The sequence below is a fragment of the Lepisosteus oculatus genome, chromosome 2 (genome assembly GCF_040954835.1).
Source record: "Lepisosteus oculatus isolate fLepOcu1 chromosome 2, fLepOcu1.hap2, whole genome shotgun sequence".
Taxonomy (NCBI): Eukaryota; Metazoa; Chordata; class Actinopteri; order Semionotiformes; family Lepisosteidae; genus Lepisosteus; species Lepisosteus oculatus.
Window position 1 is genome coordinate 69,233,488 of NC_090697.1, and position 24,264 is coordinate 69,257,751.

The following is a 24,264-nucleotide window of genomic DNA, read 5'->3' on the forward strand; positions in this document are numbered from 1 at the left end:
CGACAGGTTTCCTCTCCCTGACCTCAGCGGGACGTGATCAGGAGCTGTACGGAAGGGAGAGGGAGGCCCGAGAGCAGTTGCCGGAAACCGAGCCATAGGAGCCAGCGAGAGGAAGGGGGCAGGGCCTCGGCCAGCTGCGGGCGTCCATCCCGATGGACAGCCGGAAAGATTTCCAGTGACCGTCCCAGCATCCCTGGTCTATACCACTGAGATCAGTGAGGGAATTCGACCGCTTTCTGAAATAGACATGCAAAGCCGGTTTACCTCCTTTAACTCCGTTCCAGAGACCCGTGGATCAGCGAGATCAGCGGGATCAGAGACAGGCCAGACAGGCCTCCTCTCGTCTGGAGCTCCTGTCCCCTTGCAGCTCGCACTGCAGTCAGTCACTCGGGCTTCTTGTGGTTCCTGGCAATGCAACAGTGCTCACCGCACAGCATGACAGCCCCCCCACCCCTGCACCACAAGGCTGCGCAGCGCTGCGCGGCAGGCCAGTCGCCACCCCTCCCATGGCCTTCAACACTGCCGCCCCACCGTGACCACGGCGCTTCCTGCGCCAAGACTCCGCACCGCCTCAGCCAGAGGGCCCCGTATCTATAATTAATAAGCAGCGCGCAGAGGACTTGTTACTCATTAAAACTGCATGAACCAGATTTATTGTCACTTACCCGCAGAACACCGTTAATCACGAGGCCTCAGTGAAAGCTCTTAATGATCCAAGATTGCATCATTTCACACCAACACAAACAGAGGCTCGGCTCACTGCCTCCACACTCCCGGGCAGAGCCTGCACAGACGGTGCAGCTTGTGCAGATCAGTGTGGAGGGCTGCTTTTGCAGTTATTCGTGTTGAGGTCCGTGTAGTAGACGTACTTCAGCTGAACTGCATGCAGGAGCTCTTTGTCCATAAAGAGCTGTTTAATGTAGTGCGATTCTGTGCCGCGCTGCTCTGCAGCAGACGTTGTTGTACTGTTATGGTCAGCGCACTGTGGGGAGTTAATATTACAGCAAGGGCCCCGTGCTGAAGGATACAACATGCTGCAGGGTGTACACCAGCTGCCTAGGACTAGGACGCTCTGCAGTTCTAAGGTCTAAGAGGGGTTGCTCAGTTAAGTAGGGTTGAAGTGTGGGGCTGCCCTCAGTTCTCGGACAGCGCTCGATCAAAGCAGAGTTATTAACACAGCCTTAACTGCGGGCACGGCTTTCATTACCCTGCGTGCTACTATTCTTTTTTATTTCGGCTTAAGGTGTCTTCTTGGATCGATCCCCCATCCCTTAACCTCTTGTCTTGGAACCTTTAATTCTCTTTCTCCGAGCTGAAGCCCTTTTCTTTCCCCTTTGCTCTTTTCTCCATCTCAATTTTTTTTCTACTGGCTTCTCACCACTTTCCTCTCTATCTCTGTCTCTCACCTCTCGCCACCCCCACCACACCCACACTTCCTTCCTCTCTTGTTCTCTCTCTCTCTCTAGGAGCCTCAGACCACTGTTATCCATAATCCAGTGGATGGGATCAAGGTACATCCTTCTTTCCTTTCTCCCTCTGTCTGCATCCCTCCTTCTGTTCTCTGCAGCCTGACTGTCACTCCTCCTGTTCACACAAGGACGTATGCCTGCCCAACGCAGATCACCCTGTGCTACACCCTGTGCGTCTGTATATTCATGTCAAAACTGGTTTCACCAGGGTCAGGGTGAGCCATGCTCTCTAGGGGTCACAGAGTTTGATCCCTGTTGTGTCGCTTTGTAAACTGGGAGTCCCCAGTCCTAGGTGTTGAGTTTGTACAGGGTTTTTCTTAGTCCTGGTGGGATAATATCCTGTGCACGCTAGCACCACCCTGTGGCTGACCAGGGAATAGCAGCACTGGTCAGTAGGCCAGAAGTGGGTTCTGAAGCTCTGGCACTGTGGTGCTAGGTCATAGTATATAAAGAGCTGCTCAGCTGGGCTGCAGGTATACTGGCAGATATTATTTTCTTCAGTGGCAAAGGTGGGTTGAATTAACAATTTCCTCTTGTAAACTGGCATCTGCAAAGGTGATAATGATAGACAGTTCAAACAGACTTACCAATACATTAAAAATACGTACTAGCAAGTTAAATTAAAATGCACAATTTAGAGCCCCTGCTGCAGTTTCCTTTCTGGGAAAGAAAGGTAGTTCTAGAAGTTTTTAAATGAAAAAAATATTATTTAACTGGACAATTTGCCTTTTAGCAATTAGTTGGAGTAGCTGTTAACGAAGGAGACCTGTGTCCTCCCGCACAGCAGAGGTGATGTAGTGAGGACTCCTCTGTGTTTTCACATGGAGTGTGAGAATCTTAGGAAGTGAAAGACTGAGCACAGGAAAATGATAGCACATTATGAGCACGGAAAACCTTTGACCTCTGACACACCGAGCCTATGTCGGTGGGGGCTCCACTTCCTATTCTGTCTGCATTTCTGCTTGCCTCTTTCTTTCTCTCTGTTCTGACTTCCATTCTGTTCATCACCACCCAGTGCCTAAAACAAGTCTCGTTTGGCAGCATACACCTCATCATAGCAGCTTGTGCCCTGTACAGTTAAGCCCTGCCAGTCTGTAGCTACGTCACTTTCCTGGAGCAGTCTGTGGTGTACTGTACGCCTCCCGCCCAGAGGAGAATTAGACATGTCATAGCTGTGGAGTTTGGGTTTGTTCTCGTATTGTTTCTGTTATCCTGTCTGTTTCTGTTGTCTGTCCTGCACGGCTGAAATTCAGTCCGAAAGAATGCAGTAAGTCGTAATCCACGTACGGCACAGCGATGATGGCATTTGCCCTGGAGCCCAGACACAGGGCTGTGCCCTCTGAGAGGGAGACGGGTCAGGAGAAGCTGCCAGTGTTGGGGTGGGGGCGTTAGTGCTGGCCTATTCATGTCAGCCTCAGAACACGGCTTTCAGGCCTGTGGTGTTCTTAAAGGGATCGCATGCTGGCTATCGTCCATATTTGAAGCCTCTTGACGGTTCATCTGTGCCAGATCCCCCAGTGAGAACAAGGACAACTCTCTCCTGTTGCCTCCCTCGTCACGATCATCCGTAACAACTGGAGGGGGGGGGGTCTGGAGAGCCTCTCTCGGAAACCCCAGCTGGGTGCGGCTCGGCTTTTAAAGACCGGTGTCGAGACCAGCCTGGGCAGAACTAGCAGAACTGACAGAAAGAGGAGGCAAAGCAGAGACGGCTGTAGAGCTCAGCTCTCGCCTGGCGGGGGTGGGGGGGGGCAGAGTTGGGCATGCAAAGAACTTTTGCCAGGTGGACCTTTTCTGAACAGTATGTTTTTGTATTAACGAGGATTCAACCGATGGAAAGAAGTTTCAGTGTTGAACATGACGTTTTAAGAGAGTCACCAAACGTGTATGTGTAGGGGTGTGACCCATGTGTACTGGGTGGACTGATCGGGCACTGTGCTTGAGCAGGATGCTCTGAGGTCCGTCACCACTATGACACTGTGCTGCCACCTGGTGGATGCAGCTATAACTGCTGTCAGACTTTTCTTTTCTTCCCCAACTAGAAGTATCACTACCATGGCAGGGCCATGACTTAGCTCTGAGTCAGTCAATCCAATGGATAAGGAGGCTGGCTGTGACACAACTTGTGACCTCTGCTGTATTGCTCTTATGTTCCATTAGTTCATTCCTGTGCTGTTCAGTCTTTGGAAATGAAAAGCAGTAGGCAGGCCTGTGTGTCTTTGTTTGCTCCAGTGTTTTGTGCGGCAGTGTGTCCAGTGAGTGTGTTTGTCTGTATGAGTGATGTGGGTGAGTGTTTGACTGTGTGGGAGCACGATGGCTGTAACAGGTAAGTGGGTGTGTGGGTAAATATGGTGTGTGAGAGAATGAAGCCTAAAGGAGGCGTGTTTGTGTGTGTGCACATGATGAGTAATGGTGTGTACTAACAGATATGTTTCTGGTCTCTGCAGGAGTCGTCTGACAGCAGTAACACAACCATTGAGGATGAGGATGTCAAAGGTATGACTGAGCTTAAACTGCCTTACATACCCACACCAGGCATCCTTCATTCACACACTGGGGGTCTGTATCACACACACATTCACACACCGGGGGTCTGTGTCACACACACACATTCACACACTGGGGGTCTGTATCACACACACACACATTCACACACCGGGGTTCTGTCACACACACACACATTCACACACTTTTCACACACACGCTGGGGGTCTGTATGACACACACACACACAGTGTCAGACACAGACATCTCAGGTGGCGAGATCTGTCCCTGTGCTGCTGCACTCGCCCGGGACAGAGCAAGGGCACCTTGCAGTGTATTTTTAGCAATGTGAGGAAAGTAAGAGAGAAGGTGTGAAGCCTATTTTAAATGACATCTCGGAGAGCAGCAGTGCAGTGCAGCAGAGGCAGGGGAATGTGTGAGATGTGGTGTGTGTGTGAGAGAGGTGTTGTGTGTGTGCCTGTGTCAAAGAGAGGAAACTCAGCACAAGGCCCTGTGCAGCAGCTGCTGGTGTGAACAGAGGAGCTCTTGTGCTTTGCCACAGTCTCAGTTCATTCCAGGTCCCAGATGCAAGTTGGTGTTTTTTCCTCTTTTGCCACTGAAGCCATGGAGCAGAAATCTCCTTGTAATGAAAACTGTATCAATATTCTCTTTTTGGTAAAAGATATCACAAAAAGTGTGTTTTCAGGTGCTTCGGGACCAGCTGTGCTACGGGAATATTTGTAGTACTGAGGAGGTGTGGGTTGAGATTTTCGTTTTGGTGTATTTTTGTTGTCTAGCCCTTTGCATTGCAGTGCTCATATCAGCCTCCCTTCCCTCCCGGCGTAGGGCTGAGTAAGGTGTCAGCAGACAATCCACTCCCTTAGGCGTGGGATTTCACAAGCGCACAACCTGCCAGGCTGGACACAGCTTAGGAAAGTGTCCTGGCCTCTGTCCGGTGAGGTCGGACCTGTCCTCTCGCTCCTGGTGGCCAGATGGGCTGGTGGTTGCTGCCGATGTTGCCTGCCCCTGGTCGGACAAGTGGCTTCCTCCCCGCCCCTCTCCTTGGCCTCACGTCGACACCTGCCCCCTCCCCCGAGTCCGTCTTTTCTGCATTCCTCTTTTGTTTTTCCTCTCATGTTTTTATTCTCCCTTTTCCATCCATTCTTTCCACTCTCCCCCCTCCCTGACCGAACAGGGAAGAGTCTAGACAGCAGCTCAGTAAAGGCCCAGTCCAGCTCCGGTTCGCACTCGGAGGCCGTCCAATCACCACAAAGCCCGCCCCCCGCTGTGTTCTGTAAGTCCATCTGAGCATGCCCAGTCCTGCCAGCCCCTCATGCAAGCTCACCACTTGTGTGAGCTGATGTGCGAGTCTGTGTGCTGTGTCTGTGTGCATATGGGGCTGCAATCTTTTAACACCTTTTAACAGACAGATGGACCTCTAAAAACCAAAAGCCTTTACTCAGCCTGTTCATCCTACTTCACCTTCCACTGCACTCCTTAACATTGTTACGGTGTGGTTAAAGAACACATTGTTCAAAGATTGTTTTTTGTCTCTAGTGAAGTTGCACCACTTTTTCTTCCAAGTTAATACTTCACTGCAGCTCATGCTGTGAAGAGGAGCAATCTGATTTTCTTTTTTGTAATGATCTCCCCCTTTTCCCCCTTTAATATGGAATAACCAACAGCCCTGCTACTGCTTTTAATACACGTGTATTAGTGCCTAAAACACACTACTCCCTTGTACCCTCTTGTGGTATGAAGCGGAACTGCTTTAGCTGCAGCTGTGGTACTATACAAAACAAATCTACAAAATTCATGTAAGATCTCTTAGTTAGGCCCAGTTTTTAAATGATTTATTCCTTTAATCACTTGATTTTGTCAAGCACTTCCCTCATAATTTACATTCGGAGACTGATAGGGATAAATTGTTCTAGTATGAGTAGTTTTTAATGAACACACAGGGAACGTGAGTGGAAGTATATTTCAGACCGTGGGGCCAGTAGTACTGCCCTGGTTAGCACAGGCACTGGAGACAAGTCCAAGCTGGAGCTGTGCGTGTCCGCTGAAGCCTCGCTGGACGATGCCAGCTGAAGGAAGTCTGAGGTTTTCCCTTTCTCAGGCCGGTTGCCTGCCCCTCTGTGATGCCTGTGTTGCACAAACTCTTAATTCCCTCCCTTCCAGTCCTAACGTCTCTGCTTCTCTTCCAACCGCCACCCCTTGCGCCTTCAGCTTCCAAGCTGACAGACATTCTGGGCTGTGTGCGCAGGGGTTCGGGACCCGGGTCTGACAGCGAGGGGGGGGCCAGCAGTGCCCCAGCTCCCCAGCAGGGCCCCTTGCCGCCCCACACCCCTGTCATTCCTCTCCAGAGTAAGTACAGCATGGAGATCGGCCCAGGCGCAAGGTCCTGCGTTCACACTGCTGCCTGCATTTCTGTACTTGAGAGGACCTCCTGCTGGCTGGCACTCTGACATGGGGTGCAAGTCGACCCAAAACTGCTGGCTTTTGGTGCTTTTCGTTTTGAAAGACGACGCCGGGTGTCTCGTGAGGATCCCCTCACCAGTCCCCGGACCCGTCTCTCAGGAGCTGCTCCTCCTCTGACTCTTGGTCCTCACAAATACAGCCCTTCCTCGCCACACACAGCACACAAAACCCCGCATGCAGGCCCAAACAGCATGTCAGGCAGCTTCTGCAGGCTTACAGAGAGGTTCCCTCGACCTACCGTATTTCTGATCCGCTGTGTGGGCAGTTTTTGACTTCCCCAGGCAGCAAGAGAGACGTCAGAATGGAAAACAAAATGATAGAATCCAAGGATCATGGGAAGAGTGGCTGGCATGGCTGGTGGCTATTCGCTTATCTAGCCCAGGCCCTCGTCGTGCTGCCACTTGAGAGAGCCCAGCAGATCAGTTTTCACAGCCTCCTGGTTGCTTTTCCAGCTCAGAAACTGTGGCTCGGGAATCTGTCCCCTCGTGCTCTGAAAGAAATGAGTTCCTTTTCGCAGGCATGTTTCTCGCAGGTCTTTTTACTCAAGGCGGCACTGTTAAACAGGCCACGTGCCTCCTGGTTACCCTGCTGTGGGAGTGCAGCCCGCTTTGAAACGCAGGGCATGACTGCTCCCGTATGGACTGACCACTGTGCGATGCACCTCACGTTGTCACTGTTCTGCTTGGCTGTTGGATGTCCCTGTAGCGCGTCTCAGTCCTTCGTGCCGGGTGGGTTTGCAGGTTCAATAGGCATAGATACCACCCTAGCAAATCCATGAGATGTCTTCCTGCATTGCTTTCATTATCTCATTACATTGTATGTTTTTTTTCCTCCACTGATTTTGCTCCCTGGAACTGACAAGAACAGTATGTATGCAGGGTCATTTTGAAATTGCCTTACGCACCCCTGTGGCCTGTCATTACATCACTTATGCATATTAGCAGCAGAAACCGTGCATATACATGGGATCATGCTGAGCTCATATGTGGGATTTGGAGATTTTGCTGTCATACATGCTTTCTTGCGTAATTCATCTTAAAGATCGATCGGATTGTATTTTGAATTTGAATATTTTCTGTAAGGAATTATTTCCTACAGTTGGTACTGAAGGACTCATTGTGACTTGACCCCAGATGTATGCACAGTGTATTTCTAGTTTTGTAGTGTTGTGTTACTTTTTGTGGGTAACAGCCTGAACCCCGAAACACACAACATGATTTTAGAGCGCCCCAGAAATCCTGGCCATGTGGCTTTGTGGATGTGGTTTGATTAGAAAGTAAAAGTTCCACACGTGTGACTCCACGCTTCTCTCACGCCTGTTTTGCGGCTCTCTCCCAGTCTCACAGACACAATTGAAAAGCCTTTATCATCCACATGGCAGTGGATTTCCAAACCTGACTCTATAGAGGCCGTCAGCTTGCTGTACGTTAGCAATTCTGTGAGCGTAGTTCATTCAGTTCGTTTTTTTTTCCTGCTGTCGCACATTTTTCCTGTCTCATTTCTCTGTGTTTTATTTTTTCATCCTGTTCTTGTCTCCTTTCCTGTTGGCCCCACCCCCCTGCCCCTCCCGGCCCCAGCGTCCCGGCTGACAGACATTGTGGGCAGTGTGCGTCGGGGGTCGGCCCCCCACTCAGACTCCGAGGGGGTGTCTGCCAGGCCTTCTGTCCCCCCGCCCCGCTCCTCCCCCCCCCCACTGCCCCCCTCCAGCCCCTCTATGTCTCCACAGAGTGAGTACGGGCTGGGGGCGGGGCACTGTGTTTTACAGCTTGTCTGCTTGGTGCAGTATGAGCACAGGGTGGCCAAAGTGCAGGCCATTGAGAGCCTTCAGCGACTCATCTCGGTACAAAGGGCTGCTTCAGTCGCTGTGGCGATCTTGGAGGAAGAGCCAGCAGTTACTGCCTTACTTGTCTTTAGCAGCCGATGCATCAGGTGCTCTTTGATCTCTGTCAAGGGACTTGAGCAGCTTGAGCATGGACCAGTGGTGAACGACTGTGTACGGGGCTGGGGGTTGTTTTCCTGAAGTGTTGCTGCTGATGCACGCTTAAACAAACTCCCCTTATTCAAGTGCTTATCCATCAATGGCCATTGCAGCTTCCCTTTGCAGCTCCAAGCTATCCGTCCCCAAGCCATCCTTTCAGAAGTTAGATTGCTACCCGCAAGACGTTTCTGAATTTCCAGAGTGAGGAGCGGCTCCTCTTGTCTGCTAGCCTGCTGCCGCGGTGCTGATGCCTTTTTGATGCCTCCTGAGCCGGCCCTGGCTATTAGGGGATTATCCTCTCGTTAACTGTGACGCTCATCCGCCTGCCGTGTGTACGGGATTCCCAGCGGCCCCGCCCACCCCGGGACAGTGCCGCAGCCGAGGCCTGCCGGGGGGGAGGAGGGGGGGAGCAAATCTGATCTAAGTGACTGAGGGGGACGAGAATAGCATGTTGAGGTCAGCAGTCTGCGCACGACTGAGTCAGTGAAGGGGGGGGGGGAGGACCAAAATGAGAAAAGGAAGAGTGGGCCGGGCAGAGCAACTCCATCTGGTTAAAGGGAAGGGTGGATTGCACTGAGCCGGGCCTTGGCGATGCAGTGACCACAGCGCGCTGCAGAGATCCTGGGCTAGCCGGCAGGGGACGAGGGCACACGCACACGGAAGCGGGAGAGCGCACCCGTGTGCGAGAGGGGGAGGCCATGCTGCGCGCGCGGAGAGCGGCCGGCGGTGCGTGAGGAGGTGGCGCGCTCCATCATGAATAACAGGCCGGCAGGTAAGGTGGAGGAAGGGCGGTCTCGACCTGTCCGCGGCTCCTCGGGCCCCCTGCAGCTACAGCCGCGCAGAAACGACGAGCTGCTTTCTCATTGCGGCCAGCTGTAAGGAGCCGGCTGTGGGTCCGTGAGAGAGGCTCCTCTAGATCCCATGTGCAGGGCCTGACGGAGCTGTTGTCTTATTTGTTTAGCGTCTGATCAGTAGGTAAGAAGACTGATGGCCCATGTGGTCCTGGAGCTAAAGCACTGTGGCTTTATTAAATGGACACCCACAGCACTGCGTTGATCCCACTCCCCTCACCCTCCCTGTCCGAGTGGCCTTACTATGTTCGTACTGCGCGTAGTTATGTACTGTACATGTTGCATGTATATTTATCTAAATGGAAAGCTTTGCCGCACTTTGATCTCCTCCACTTTTAGCTCAAGGGAATGCGTTTGGAGAGCACTTAGGGATATTGAGTCATTGACTGCAGCCCAGTGTGCACAGTGAGTCAAATTTAGTGGCAGATATAAAGGGAAATGTTGTTCACGATCCCCCTGGAAGTGCGACTTGTCAATGAAATGTCCTTACAGTATGAGAGCACAAAAGAGGCTGTGCGTGGGAGCTCGAGCGCTCTTCGTAAGAGTTTTTTTTTTTGTACATCTGGAAGGATGTCAGGAAACTCCCTGATTGGAGGCCGGGGTGTTTCCGGGGTGATCTGTGAGGCCGAAGGTGTGAACTTGTGACTGGCTTGTGGAATGCGTGCAGGGACCAGCAAACGTGACACATGTGAAGTGAGCGTGTGAAAGAGGTTTTGAATTTGTGTGTGTGTTTGTGTGAGGTCATGATGGTGCGGGTTAAGGTGAGCACTCGTCCTGCAGCTGGCTGGGTCTGGCAGTGCCAACGCTCTGTAGTAACGATGCTGCTGGTTCCTCCTCAGCACGCAAGCAAGAGATCATCAAGATCACGGAGCAGCTGATCGAGGCCGTCAACAACGGAGACTTCGAGGCCTACGCGTGAGTCGCTGGGGCGGAGGGCAGGGGGAGGCGGGGCCGAGGGGCCTGTCCTGGGGTAGCTCTGATTGGCTGAGGGCGGTGAAGACCCTGATGCTCGGCAGTGTCTCTGCGCTGCACTTAAGCACAACAGTGGTGTTGCACTGTAGTTTGAGTCATTTTACCAGCTGTAGCATCTTGTACAAAATATGCACCGGTTACTGGAGGTTTCATGCACCCTTAGCTTATTTTGAGCAATTCTGCACAGACAGACAGCCTAGTGGAGTTAAAATGAAGCCGTGTTGAGGTAGGCCTTTTTTCTTCTCTGTTATAACCAGGAAGTCTTGAAATTGAACAAATTGAAGCACAAAGCGAGTTGAGCTTTTTTCCTCTGTCTCCCAGGATACAGTGTCATTCTTTTAATCCGCCGTATAGTTCTGTGCCTGTGATGCCACTGGTGTATTTCAGACACTCTCAGTGTGCAGTATGAGTTTCTTTCAGCGGGGAAGTTCAGTTTTGTTTTTTTTTCCCCCCACAGGAAAATATGTGACCCCGGTCTGACCTCCTTCGAACCTGAGGCCCTGGGCAACCTAGTGGAGGGGATGGACTTCCACAGATTCTACTTTGAGAACTGTAAGAGTGCCGGGAAGAGAGGGTGGGAGGAGGGAGGCGCTGGGGGAGGAAATCCGGTGGGCAGAATGCTTGAGAAGGCCTGCATGTGGGGAAAGCACAAAACAAACGTTACAAGGGCTCAGCAGGCCTTGTGAAAGACAGTCCGATTGCAGTCATCGTGCAGCTTAAGAGTTGGCGTTGTGCCGTGTAATTACTGCTCTTCTCATGTCACAAAAACAATCCTCCCTCCTCCTCCTCGCTCTCGCTCAGTGCTGTCCAAGAACAGTAAGCCCATCCACACCACCATCCTGAACCCCCACGTCCACCTGATCGGAGAGGACGCCGCCTGCATCGCCTACATCCGCCTGACACAGTTCGTGGACGCCCAGGGCCGGCCGCGCAGCAGCCAGTCGGAGGAGACCCGCGTGTGGCACCGCCGCGACAGCAAGTGGCAGAACGTGCACTTCCACTGCTCAGGGGCCCCTGCCGCGCCGCTACAGTGAAGGTACGGCTCGCCCACCCACCCCAGCTCTGCCTTCTGCCGAGAGTTGCTCTAGTACATTTACGCTCGCCCCCCGTGTCTGCTGGGCTGGCTTATCCAGAATTATTCTAGTACATATACACTCGCCCCTTGTCTCAGCTGTTTTCGGTTACCTAGAATTATTCTAGTACATTTACACTCGCCCCTCGTCTCTCCCATGTTCAGTTACCTAGAATTATTCTAGTACATTTACACTCGCCCCTCGTCTCTGCTGTGCTCGCTTATCTAGAATAATTCTAGTACATTTACACTGGCCCCTCGTCTCTCCCGTGTTCGGTTATCTAGAATTATTCTAGTACATTTGCACTCGCCCCTCATCTCTGCTGTGCTCGCTTATCTAGAATAATTCTAGTACATTTACACTGGCCCCTCATCTCTTCTGTGCTCGGTTATCTAGAATGCAGTTCTAGTGTTCTCTGTATATTATCTTGGGGTTACAAAATTGAATAAATAATTATGCTGATGTTCTTAGTTCTCCTTAATATTGTTATTCAGGTGCAATGTAAGTCAGAGAAATAGAGGATGTTACTGTAATAAGAAGTATAGCTTCATAAACTGGTCACAGATGCAAGCACAGCAAGATGAGATGTGAGCAGTCCCAGCGTAAGGGTCCGTAGCTGCAAGAAATAAGAGTTGAGTGGGACACAGAATCATTTTCTGCCATGCTTGATTAACCACATTCTTGAAAGAAGGTCAGAAGATCTGATGTTGCAAAGCTTAAACGGTGCCTTAGAACTGTTTTCACAGTTTCTTGAATTCGCATCGCTTGAAGATGCTCACGTTACTTTCCAGACTTGTGTTTTCTGTGTAGAAGAACACATCAGGTGTGAACTCGGGTGTGGTGGGGATTGTTTTAGGAATCTGGTGTTATGTACTTCTTCCTCGCCACAGGTTCTCGCGACACCTTTGAGCTCTGCGTACCCACTGACTGCTTCTCGTGCAGGTTTGTTGAAACCGAGGGACGCGGTGGACTGGCCAGCGCCGCTGGTCCCATGCTGACCCGCGCCCTGTGCTGTGTCTGTGTTGCAGGGGCGGCCGCAATGCCCGAGTCTGACAGGGTGCCAGCGAGAGAGAAAGAGGGAGCGAGTCCAGGGTTCGAGCTTTGAGCCAGCGCCCTCACCCGCATGCACGTCTTTACAACCGCCCGCTGCTGTGCTGCGCCCGCTAACGCAACCTTCCAGCTGACCAGCGATCATCTACCGGCTACCCGGACAACCTCTTACCCATCCCATAATCCACTTCACCTACCCTCCGGCATGACAACCAAGGATCCTGACAACCGCCACTCAAGACCAAGACAGCAGCAACAGTAGCAGCATCAGCAGCGAATCAAACAAGACTTATTTAACAGTCCAGTATTAATCCGCTCACATGTTTGTGTATCAACTCTTTAATCACGTCATCCCATTTCTGTCTCGACTGGCTGAGTGTTTACCGTGCCAAGCACAGGCGCTCCGAATACAGTATGTAAAGTTTTAAACAAAATGCATTATTATTATTAATATTATTATGATTATGGTTATTATAATATGGCGATTGTATATGTAATTTGTACAATTCATATTCTTGATGCCAGTGGTTTCTAGAAATATAAGAGAGGAATATTTAATTTTTTTTTTAAAGCATGAGTGTTTTTTCAGTATTCTCAGTGGCTGTTTTTATCGTGCTTGAGTAAAACACACATTGGCAGTTTTGTATATGCTTCTGTCTGTTTATAATTCTACTAGCAGCCCAGGTTCGATTCTTGTGTGGTTTGGTTCTGAAATGGAATAACAAGAGGAGAGCCCAGGTCAGAACTGGAGAGGTTTTTCTTAGTTTGAAGGCGGTGGGAGGGCGGGATTGATTTGGAGCAGTGCGATATGATTGGTTCACGTTTTCTATGCGTACTTGGGCAGAGGGGTTACGATTGGCTATCTTGCTTCTGCCAATCTGCCAGTCTGATAATTTTGTGAAAACCCTTTAGTGTGATATGGATCCTTTTGTGTGCTGGAGAGTTTGCTATATGAGGCTAATGAGCATGAGTGACAGGTTTTGTTTTTAGTTTTTTGTGTTTTTGTGAGACTTTTGGCTTTTAAGGGCTTGTGCTGGGGATCACCTCAGTGAATGGATCTTCAAAGTACTGCATCTTCTACAGGAACGTATCTCAGTACTATACTGATTTCTCTTGCTGCGCTATAATATACCAAATTCCTGTATTATACTAACATCATCTACTGCATATGGCTACTACACAAGTCCAAAAGTACTATATTACATTTCTTCTGGACAGTGGTAGTATGATATACTTTTCTAAGCATGCCACAGTGCAGTATTCCTATAACACTTCCTACATTCTGCTCCTCCACTGCCTTGTCTTCTGTTCTGTATTAACACAGTCTACTAGACTCCCACTTTACTGTACTAATACTTTCTACAGCAGAGCCTCTCTGTGCCCGACTCTCTCCAGCAAAGAGGCTCATACACGCCAACGCCTCATCTTGCATGCAACCCTTTCCTCCATACCCAGCTATACTAGTGCATCATGAAAATATTCCCAGTATTGTACCGTCCCATAGTTTTACAACTGCAGCTCCCAGAGAACTGCGCTGTGCTTTGCTGTACTATAAGATCCCAATTTGCATTGTCCCAGTTTTTGCTTGGAAAACTCTCTGCTGTCAAAGATAAGCCTGATGGGTCAGCTTTGCTTCTGGATTTGGAATGGATCCCCCCCAGGGGGGCTGGCTCCAGGACGCAGCTGTCCCAGCCCAGGATTGAGCTTGTACTCTGCAAGTACGAGAACGTAGCTTCTGTCGGCGATAGGTGTCGCCCGGGCAATCAGCCCACTGTGGGAAGGACCAGAACAGGGGATGTGAGGTTTCTGACAATAATCCACAGGTAGCGAAGACGAATCTGTGTTGAGCAAACAGGATGCCCGTAGCGAGAAATGCAGTGGGTGTTGTGTGGAGTTTTTAAAAAGGAATGTAGCAGAAAGTGGATGTTCCTGGATGTTCTGGGGCTGCAGAGCAGACTCTCTCATCACTGACTGATAATTACCAGAGTTTACAGACAAGTGTTATCCACACCCCAGGGTCTGTTCTTGTATCCTAATGAGGACAGCAGGAGGTGTGTCTTGTTTCGGACTTGTTTTTGCAGGAGACTTTAGGGTTTGGAGGAGTGCATTTGCTCTCTGAGGAAGGCTGCTGTGTTTGGCGTTGGGCGTTGTCACTGAAAGAGGCACAGCGAAGAGATTTACTGCTTCTGGGAGCTGATGCTGGTAATGGAAAGTCTCTCCATCTCCAGCGGAGAGTCAAACCAAGTGCTTTTCAGCGTCTTATTGGCTATGGTCCATAGACGGTGCTTGCAGGATCCTTGTTGTTGCTTCGGTACTCTTTCTCCTTGTCAGGGTGGTGATGGTAGAGTTTGCAGGCGAGCAGAAAGAAGGGAAAGCAGGGGAGGGGCTCTCACTTTAAATCTCTTCCGAGGTTGGTTTACCGCCACTGGCGCAGACTCCTGCGCAGACGCGTTTCTCTCCCTGGCGATCTGCGCGCGGGGATACGCATCGGCGGGAAGCTCTCCAGAGGCGTTTTCCAAAATCCGTCTTTTTTTTTCACTGGTCTCTCCGGGTTTTTGTTCGCCCCGCCATTGCAGAGGGGTTGGAATGCTTATTTCCCGGGTCTTGCAATGAGGCCCATGTGTGGGAATAAGGGGTTTTCTTGCAGTTTCGGAGCCTCTGAGGCGCAGAGGGGCTGCGTTGTACTGAATTCTATGTACACGCGCAGGTTTGAGTGAAGAGGTCAGAAACTGAAGCATATCTATTATTTTGTATTTATTTGATTGGGATTCATGTTCACTTTAGGAGCGAGTTTGGACATCTTGTTTTCATGTAGGTCACTGGGATTTGAACGGTGTTATTGGGGAGTTTTCAGGGGGATTGTCTGCTTTCTTTGAAAGTTTTAATTTATTTCATGTGTGTTGAAATGATCTCTGTATTTATTTGTACTTTTTATTATTTTATTTTTACCAGTTTTCCAAATTTCAGAAAAAGGCCATGGGTGTGTCGAATGTTTCATTGCTGTTATTATAGTAAGCTGTGTGATGGGGGGGGGGAGTGTTTTGATGTCACATTGCCGGTGACAGGAAGGGCCAAATCCACAGAGGGGTCAGTCTTACCTGGATTTGGAATTCGCCCCCCAAAGCAGGGCTGGGGCATTGCGGTCTGTAAGTGGTCTGGTCTTAGGAGCCTTGTGCTTGGATGTGTGAAAGTATGGAGGCTGTTCACTGTAAAACAAAGCTCTAGCACAGGAAACAAGACCTCTCGTTCTGCGTGAGGGGTGGCATTGAAGAAGTATAATTCTTCAAGACGTGCAGAGCCTTCCCATATTATACTGAGCAGTCTTGACGAGACAGATGCTAGGTATGTGACAACACATGGAAAAAGGGAGCACATACAAACGTGCTCGAACCCGGGAGCCTGGCCTTACGCATCACGCAGGGCCTGATGCATATGCTTAAAGTTTTACCATTGGCATGGAACGTGGATAATTCCAGCATGTTGAACTGATGGGGGAGGGCTCTTCTGTAGTATGAAATCCCAGTTAGTTTTAATCCAACCACTTTTGTGCTATGGATACTTGGCACTGCCTGGCTGTGCAGAACCTGATGCCTGGACCCGATTCTGGGCTGCATGCCCATCGTTCATCCCACTTCAGAGCAGGGACACAGTGACCAGGCTGCCAGCTCGAGGCACCGAGCCTTCTTGTGTGCTGCCCTCGAAGCACAAAGCAAACATTGTGCTCAGCAATGTGGCGCTCCAGGGAGCTGCAAGGGAAACTGTGACGATGCAGGAAGGGAGGCGCAGCAGAGGAGAGTCCAGCAGTGAAATTTGCTGTGGCACTGGTGATGCTCGCACTGTGCAGTCCCGTATTTACTGCTGACCTCCCTAGGGCAGCAAGACCCATACAGCTGGGTCTGAACACATCTGTTGTGCAGGCCAGTGGAATCAGTGTCACTGCTTGGAAATGGCAGCAAACAGTACTGCAGACAGGATGTCACTGATTCAGTTAAAGAAAGGCCAGGCAGTACAGACGCTGTGCACAGTCTGGGTCGGGGGGGGGGGGGGATCGGGGGGAGATCACAAGCTGACCAAGGACATGTAGAGGGATCTTTTTTAAGGGCCTTGAAACTTGTAGGATTTAGGAGTTAATTCCGGCAAAACACAGCCTCCTTTAATTCACTGCAGTACCTTCACGTACGCTAATGTTCTGTGGAAAGTAAGATGAGGGTGAATTTTGAAATCATTTTTTGTTACCAGACCAGCTGCTGATACCTGCTCTGTCTGGAGACAGCCTGCTGGAGCGATCCGATTTTAGGGGTGAAAATTCAGTTTCCAGAGGCATTTTGTGCACATCTGGGTTCACCATGAAGGGACTTGGGGGAGTCAAACTAGAGGGAAAGTTACAGACTTTGAAGGTTAAGCAAAAACCGGTACGATCAAGCCACTTGCAATCTGTGATGCGCTAGGGGTTTTTTTTTTTGGTCCTTTTCTTTTTTTTGTTCACCCCGGTGCTTGATGTGATGATATGGATGTGTGTGCGTGCGCGCAATTTAAAAAAAAAACTGTAAATGGAAAAAAAAAATACCCCCCCCAGGAGAAATAGCCGCATGTTGAAAATGGTCTTTTGTTCTTCAGTGTGTTTAGCATCAAAAATAATCATTTTAAAAAAAAATCTAAGAAAAAATATTGCTGACCTGCAGTTACCTAGTAATATCATAGATGGGATTTCTTTGCATGACATTCTACAGGACAATAAGTTTGGTGTTTTTTGTTTTTTTACTGAATGCTGTAAAACTATGAACCTTTCTCTATTTTCTGAGCTTTGTAAGTGCATAAAACTATTTTTGTCTCAAGATGATGATGATGATGATGATAAACCTGTCATGATGATTGTATGGCATGCTTTTGTACAGGGCTCAGTGTTGTCACGGCAGCGGGAGTCTGCACTGCAGAGCTGATCGAGAGCAGCGTGTTCGTACAGCACGTGCATTTGTAGATGGATCACACCCAGGCACAGATTATCCGGCTGCGCTCTTGGAAGTATTAGCCAGTTATTTAACCGAGCTAATTCATTGATTTAAATGTTTAATTTGAAGTGTTTATCCTTGACGTTGAAATACTGCTGAATGTCAGACCCTGTAATTGATAAGGAATAAAATCTTTTTCAGATGATGCTAGTCGTGAAAAAGCACGATACAAGTGTTTGTCCCTGCTCTAACGGTTAATACCAGCCTGACTCGGCAGAGCAGCTTCTATGGAATAGATCGATCTGAATTGGCCACCATAGATTTTTGTGCTTATAACCTTGTGTGAAAGCCTGCTCTATTTTTCTCCCTACATGGCCTCTACACCGCTCACCTGTAACACAAACGCTCAGAGAAGCATGAGCTCCGTTGCACATCTCCCCCACGACCCCCACCCAGCTCCATCTCCAGGATGGAGTTACAGCTTAACGCAAGGCAACGCGCTAAAGCTAGGGCATCAACAGGACCATGGCCAAAACACAGAACACCTGCAAAGCCAGGAACCATCTGCAGACGAAGGCCATTCTGCAGCTGTTCAACCATGACCTCCACTAGGTCAGGGAGGCTGGTGGGGTGAGTTGTTTCTCTGTCAAATAACAACCGCAGCCATTTTCCCTCCCCTGGAAAACTCACAGTAGCAGCAGGGAGACGGGGCTTTCTTCTCCCTAGCCAACATCACCAGGAGTGCTCCCTGGCCACCACTGCCCTTATATCCCATGGACCTGCATTCAGCGGGGATTTTTGTATGAAGTAGAATCGTGGCGGGTAGGTGCATTCTTCATGGCCAACCATTCAATCTAGACCACTCCTCCCACCCCTACCCAGCAACCCACATCCCCTCCAAGATGTGTAAACCGTAAACTTTCCCTTATTGGGGAAAGGGAAAGCCATTAAGTTTACCCCCGTTTTGTCTTTTTCCCCCCCTCATTTTTAATTCACCAACACTATAGCTTCAACCACCAGGAAGCTGTTCGAAGTAGTGACCTAGTAACCTACTCAACCCTGCCAGGCTGATCCTGTCTGGGCAGGGTTATTACTCAAGAACCCAGACTAGCACCCATGCCACCATCTACTGCGTCTGCTAGGATTCCATTCTGCCCAACCTAGTGGGCTCAGACACCACTCCCAGCCTCCATTCTAACCTCAGGCAAGACTACCCTCTTGCTACCCTCAACCCTTTGGAGTGAGCACACCGTACTCTGCCCTGCTGTCATTTCCTTTCATAACCCTTGGAGTAAACCCACTCCTCAGAGAGTGCAACCACGAGCCAAACTGTACTTTTTCCTCTCTTGCACCTTTCCTACCCACCCATGTCCACCATCTTGCCGTCTAAATACCCTGCAGCTGAGAGACGGGTCTTTATGGCTGCTTACTTTGCTAGTGCCTGCACGCAGTGTGGATTTTGAAGGTGGTGAGGCATCATTAGGCAGAGCCAGTCCATTCAGGAGACGTGCTACTCCTCCTAAACAAGCACTTTAACATCCAGTCCAGGGAGCCGTCCTCTTTGATTGAGCCCTTTTCCATAACAATTCTTTCAGTCTTAGACTTGAGGTGAGGATGCAATCTCTTTTCCCCCAGGAAAAGGACCAAGTTCTTTCCCAAAGACTAAATATGGTACTTCCCCAGTCCTTTAGGGCTAAAGGGTAAAACTCTCAAGACCTTACGGTACTCTTCCCCATTGAGCACTTAAGACGGGACATCTTAATCCTTTGGATCTGGGGACCAGGGCAGCCTCCCCTGCTCCACCTTCCTCCAGAAGTCTTCAGACTGCACAGGACGACCTTGCTTATAGGTTTGTAGTCTTCTCCGAGACCCTTCTGCCTCCTTGTGCTGGGTCAATAGGGTTTCCCCAGGGAAAATGGTGAAGGGCTAATAATGACTTTCACTTCCTACAGCCCGATTTCCTGCTGTGCATCCATGGGAAGACCTCCCGAAGCTCCTCCATCTGTCACTGCCGTGGCAGCTGTTGCACACTGCCCTTCTCAGTCTGAGGAGAACTCGCTTCCTCTTGGCATCTTTTTCCACAGACAGAGTTTTCCAGCAAAAGATTAGGAGTGTAGACAAACGTTCAGTTGTTAGAGTTCTTCTTTCTGGAGTAGTTTGTTACTCTGGCTGGTCTGTAACTGGGCTTCTGTAAAGAGAATTGTGTCCTCCACCTCTCCTCTCCGCAAGGGCCTGCTTGAGTTGGGAACACCTCTACGGACTACTTCACTGCAGTGCAAGAGACTCTGGACTAGAGATCTAGGAGGATGGCCATTACCTACTGGGCCTCCTCTACTACCGCCTGGAGGCTCATGGTATAGCTGGGTCTGCAGCTCGCTGTTTTCTTGTGTCAGGTGGTTCTGAAATGGGCATTCACTCATCAGTGTCTCAGATGACCACACTGACTCTTCTTCTGCTCTTCATTAGGCTGTAGGACCTCATTCTTCTCCCTCAGGTCACAGGTCAATGCAATGGACTTTTGCTGCAGTTTTCCCAGTTCAGCATCTTGCTGGCTCCTCTGCTTGGGGTTCTGGAGAGTTTCTCGAAGCCCGACAGTCTTCCATGGAAAAGCCTGACGGCTATGACTGAAAGTCTGGCCATGCGTTTGTCCTTTTCTGGAACCAAAGGGTCCCAGTCACATGTTCCTGGCAGCTGGAACAACTGCAGGTCTGTGGAACTGTGAGCCCCCCTCCAAGGTCACATGATCTCCTCTTCAGGAGAGTTTCTGGACCAGGCTTCAGCTCTCTTCTCCCAAGTCAAGCTCATCTCACTTGAGCACACCAGACTGCAGCCTGCGTTCCTCCGCGTCTCCTGGTGACCAGTCTTATGTTCTTTCTTCTTCATCTCCGAGGTGCTGGCCTCTTCCGAAGAGGGAGCTGTAGAGTGTTCTGGCCTTGCCGCAGGCTCTTACCGGAGCAGAAAGACATGCCTCCTGTGGTCTGCGGGGCTGGGACCTGTTCATGCTTCTCACAGCTGCCGGTCCAGGGAGGGGGCGAGGGGGGTGGGCTCTACACCAGTCACACCATCTCCTGGCGGGCCCAGCTGATGGTCTTAGCTACCGCCAGCTCCTCTCAAGCACTGCCAGAGGAGCCTGACCCATTTCACTCTGTTACAGAGTCTTCTTTTCCCAACTCTTGTCTAGCTACTAAATCATCTTCCATTGTTTTAATTGCATTCTCAGGGAAGGAGAATAATTTCCTCCCCCTTTGTTTGGGTGAAAAAAAAATCGAGATGAGAGACGACTTGCATCGGTTTTCGTCTTTTTTGGGGGGGATTGCAATACTTGTATTGACCGCTAGGGCTGGTTCTTCTTAACCTGGTAGCGTGGTTTCGGACGTTCAACACCCGTGAACCACCTGTGAACCACCTGTGATAGGGCGCCTGAAACCCTATTTTCAGTCGACAGGAGAGCCGTTCTGTTTCTCCGCCCCCTCAAACCTACGGATATGTTTATTCTTTTTGTTTTCAGTCAAACACTGTACACTGGTCTCGCCTTTTCGGAAGCCTTTTAAAGAGAAGACTGCTCTACTTCAGCTGCAGCAGGTTCCGCTCCCGTAGCCTCGTGCGAATGCAAAGTCTGCGCTTGTTGATGCCCCGCGTGGGGCCTTCCACGCCGTACACCTGTAGCGGGGAAACCGCTGCTCCACTAAATCAAATCAAAATTCTTCAGTCAATCGTCTATTTTTAAAAGGGTCAAAATACAGTTTACGATCACGAAGCCATGACCACTCGCAAGACTGTTGTTACTTGGTTTGAAATTCAGCGCAGTCCATCACTTTTCAACACCTCGGTTATGGGTTACAGTTATTTCGCTCTTGAATTCTCTTGTTTTTTCAGTCTGAAACTCCAGACAAACCTGTACGTGAGCTGCCGGGTGTCCGAAGAAAACAGTATACGTTTGCTTTTAATCCTGCTGAATTTCCTTTGTAAATAAGACCTGCGGTCTACGTACACGTACGCTAGATGGCGCAATCCAATGCTGTCAAATTTTCGATTAAAAAGTGAAGAATAATGGCTGATAGAACAGTAATTATTTTCGTTTGTTGTTAAGAGCTTGCGTGTGATTGAAAATGCCATGTTTATTTAAACATGATATGTGGAAGGCACAGTTTTTACAATGCAGTTGCACCTTGGTAAAAACAAAAGTTTAAAACAGTTTATTCCTTATCTCCATCGGGGTCCAAATTTTCGATTCTGTTTTCTCTTCAGGGTAGATCTAATGTGTTTTATAATCTTTTATCTCGATTGACCTGGTTTAGAGGACAAACAGCATTGTGGCTTGAAAACTAAATTATTCCAAGGACACTAAAACTAAAGACAAGGGTGTGGCACGTTTGTAATAAATGGTGCAGATTTAATCTTAATCCCGGGCCCTTTATCGCAGCAGGAGGCGCCCACGATGCGACACTAGGACACTCCAGCACTTCCACGCAGCTTGTGCGGTAGTGGCCGGCAGGCGCTCAGGTGTCGCTTGAAGGCCAGTGCAGCCCTGGTCCTCGCCCAGTGCCCCTAGCAGCGCCGCCGGAAGACGACAGGACCTTAACATCCGTGTAGCATGATTCGCTCTTCCCGTCACAGTCCCACTGCAGGGTCCCGCAGCGAGGGTGGGGGGGAGCTGGCGGGGGAACCACACCGCCCTTCCGAAACAAGAAAGGGAGGGGCAGCAGCTGGGGGGGAGGGGCTTACCCGGACTCGCTCGGGGTTCTCGTCGCTCCTCCAGCCCAGGGTCAAGCCGCCTGCCCCGCGGAGAGGTGGTCCTGCGTCCGCTCAGCTCTTCGGCTCTGTACGACGCTGCTCTCTCTCTCTCCTCCTGCTGCCTGACAACACCGAGCTGACGACTCTTTGTAGTATTCCTTCTGCCTTTCTTCCCCCCCTTGTCCTTCTTTTCAAAGTATAGTTTCTCCGCAGTTTAAAACCTTCTTTTCTTTTCTTTTTTGTTTCTGTCAGTTCTGGTTTCTATGAAGATATTAAACTACTCTATTTCTCGGATGATTATTCTGATGATTACTGTTCTCCGATGTGCTCTATGTGTTCTCTGACTTAAGGAAATGTGTTAAAATGTTATCAATAAAAGCAACAACTTCAATATAAGCCCTCCCTTCTCTCTCTCTCTCTTTCTCCTTGCTGTTGTCGTTTCCTCTGTCTGAAAAACATTGAAAATGCCAGAAGGACTGTAGCTGATCCAGTGGATCCTGGCTTAAACTAATTAAAATGTCTTTTTATCGTTGGCTAGCATGGCTGCCTTGTAGCACCTGGAGTACTGTCTGTGAGGAGTTTGTATGTTTTTCCCAGGTCCACATGGGTTTCCTCTGGGTGCTCCAGTTTCCTCCTACAGTTCAAAGACATACTGGGTGAGTTGGCATCTGGGAAAATTGGCCCTGGTGCGAGTCTGTGTGCCCGGTGATGGAGTGCCGTCCTGTCTTGTCCAGGGTGTCCTTGTGCCTGTTTCTTGTTGGGATAGGCACTCCCCCACAACCCTTAATTAAATAAAGAATTTAAAAAGGGATGGGTGGATGGAATAGCCAGATTCTTTAGCTGCCACTGAGCAAAAGCTGATAAAACGAGGAAGTTATAGTGTTCCGGGCAAGGTGATGACACCCTGTGGTGACCGGTGTCTCCTGCAGTCTGTCCGGCGGACGAAGAGTTCCCTTTCCTCATTGCCAGCTGCTGTCTCGCTGATTTCTGGCAGAGAGGAGGAATGCACTTGCACCAGCTGACAGGGCAGAAACCTCTCGTGACGTGGAAATGACGGCTCTCGTATCGACGCACCTGCGGACGTGATCCCCCTCTGACCCCTCCACCTGGCCACAGATGCGCCCCCCCCCCGGCACCCCTTCGGCGCCCCGCTGTGCTGATGCTGCAAGGCTGGTGTGAGCAGAGTCCAGCTCCTCCTTGCACAACAAAGGACAAAGTCTCTCCTCCTGACCCCCCCCCGCCCCCCCCCACCAGCACTCACTATCACAGGCGAAGTGATAACAGCGAGATCACGCACACCCCCGGAGGCACATGTACACAACACCCGCACGCAGCCTCTCACATCGACAGATGGACTGTGCTCCCACACCCAAAGACAGCTATACAGACACAGGTGAGACAGACACACAGCATGTTTCTGCACCAGGCAGCAGGCCTGCACGGACGCAGATGGACTGTGCTCCCACACCAGCTATACAGATGCAGGTGAGACAGACATACAGCATGTTTCTGTACCAGGCAGCAGGCCTGCACAGAGACTTCAGAATCACACTGGCACAGCGCTTTCTGAGACTGGTGCAGCTTGCACTGGGGGAAGGGCCTCTCTGACTCACCCCTCAACTTAAGCATCCTTTACAAACAGAGGGTGACTAAGAAAGCCAAAAGCATCAGGGAGTGTGTGTCTCACCCCCTCCATTGTGAATTCACACTTCTCCCATCTGGGAAATGCCTCTGTGCCCCCCAGGTATAAAACCAACAGACTCAGGAAATCTTTCGTCCCCACTGCAATCACTCTTGAACAATGCAAAGTCACTACCTTGTCTCTTGTTTCTTTTCTCCTGTAACACTTCTGTATTCTCTTCCCTTTTGATGATGTGCATTTGTCATTGTGTTGTGTTTGTGTCGTGAAACTAATTTCCCCTAGGGGACAATAAAGCTTGAATTGAAAAAGATAAAGCTTGAATTGACAGCGTTTCACGCAGTGGTGTTTGGGGTGGGGGTGGACAGAGTTTTCACTTCTCACACAGCTGTAAAACTGACCACCACTCTTTGGCCTCAGGAAGGGCAGCAGCGGCCTCTCTGCTGAGGTGGGAGAGGAGCACAGCTGGTCAGGAGCAGGCACGCCTCATGCGGACTGTAACCAGGGTGAGAAACCACCCTTGGCCTACTCCCACCAAGCCCTTCATTACATCAGCAGGGATGACTGTCCAAAGGCTGCTCTAGAGT

General features: G+C 50.1%; 1 protein-coding gene across 37 annotated transcripts in view; it reads left to right on the forward strand.

Moving 5' to 3' along the window:
- The window catches only part of LOC102696029 (calcium/calmodulin-dependent protein kinase type II subunit beta), a 75,916-nt gene extending 53,482 nt beyond the window's left edge, over positions 1–22,434 (forward strand). For 10 of the 37 annotated variants that reach the window (XM_069181844.1, XM_069181863.1, XM_069181880.1 and 7 more), the window contains 9 exons: positions 1,467–1,511; positions 3,914–3,962; positions 5,146–5,244; positions 6,180–6,317; positions 8,009–8,158; positions 10,100–10,175; positions 10,690–10,784; positions 11,034–11,268; positions 12,334–22,434. In XM_069181844.1, the coding sequence (XP_069037945.1) occupies positions 1,467–1,511; positions 3,914–3,962; positions 5,146–5,244; positions 6,180–6,317; positions 8,009–8,158; positions 10,100–10,175; positions 10,690–10,784; positions 11,034–11,266 (885 nt within the window). In that variant the 3' untranslated portion in view covers positions 11,267–11,268; positions 12,334–22,434. The remainder of the gene's footprint in view (positions 1–1,466; positions 1,512–3,913; positions 3,963–5,145; positions 5,245–6,179; positions 6,318–8,008; positions 8,159–10,099; positions 10,176–10,689; positions 10,785–11,033; positions 11,269–12,333) is intronic. The other 27 variants (XM_069181951.1, XM_006625335.3, XM_015360097.2 and 24 more) reach the window with 6 other exon arrangements.
- The last annotated feature ends 1,830 nt before the right edge of the window (positions 22,435–24,264 follow it).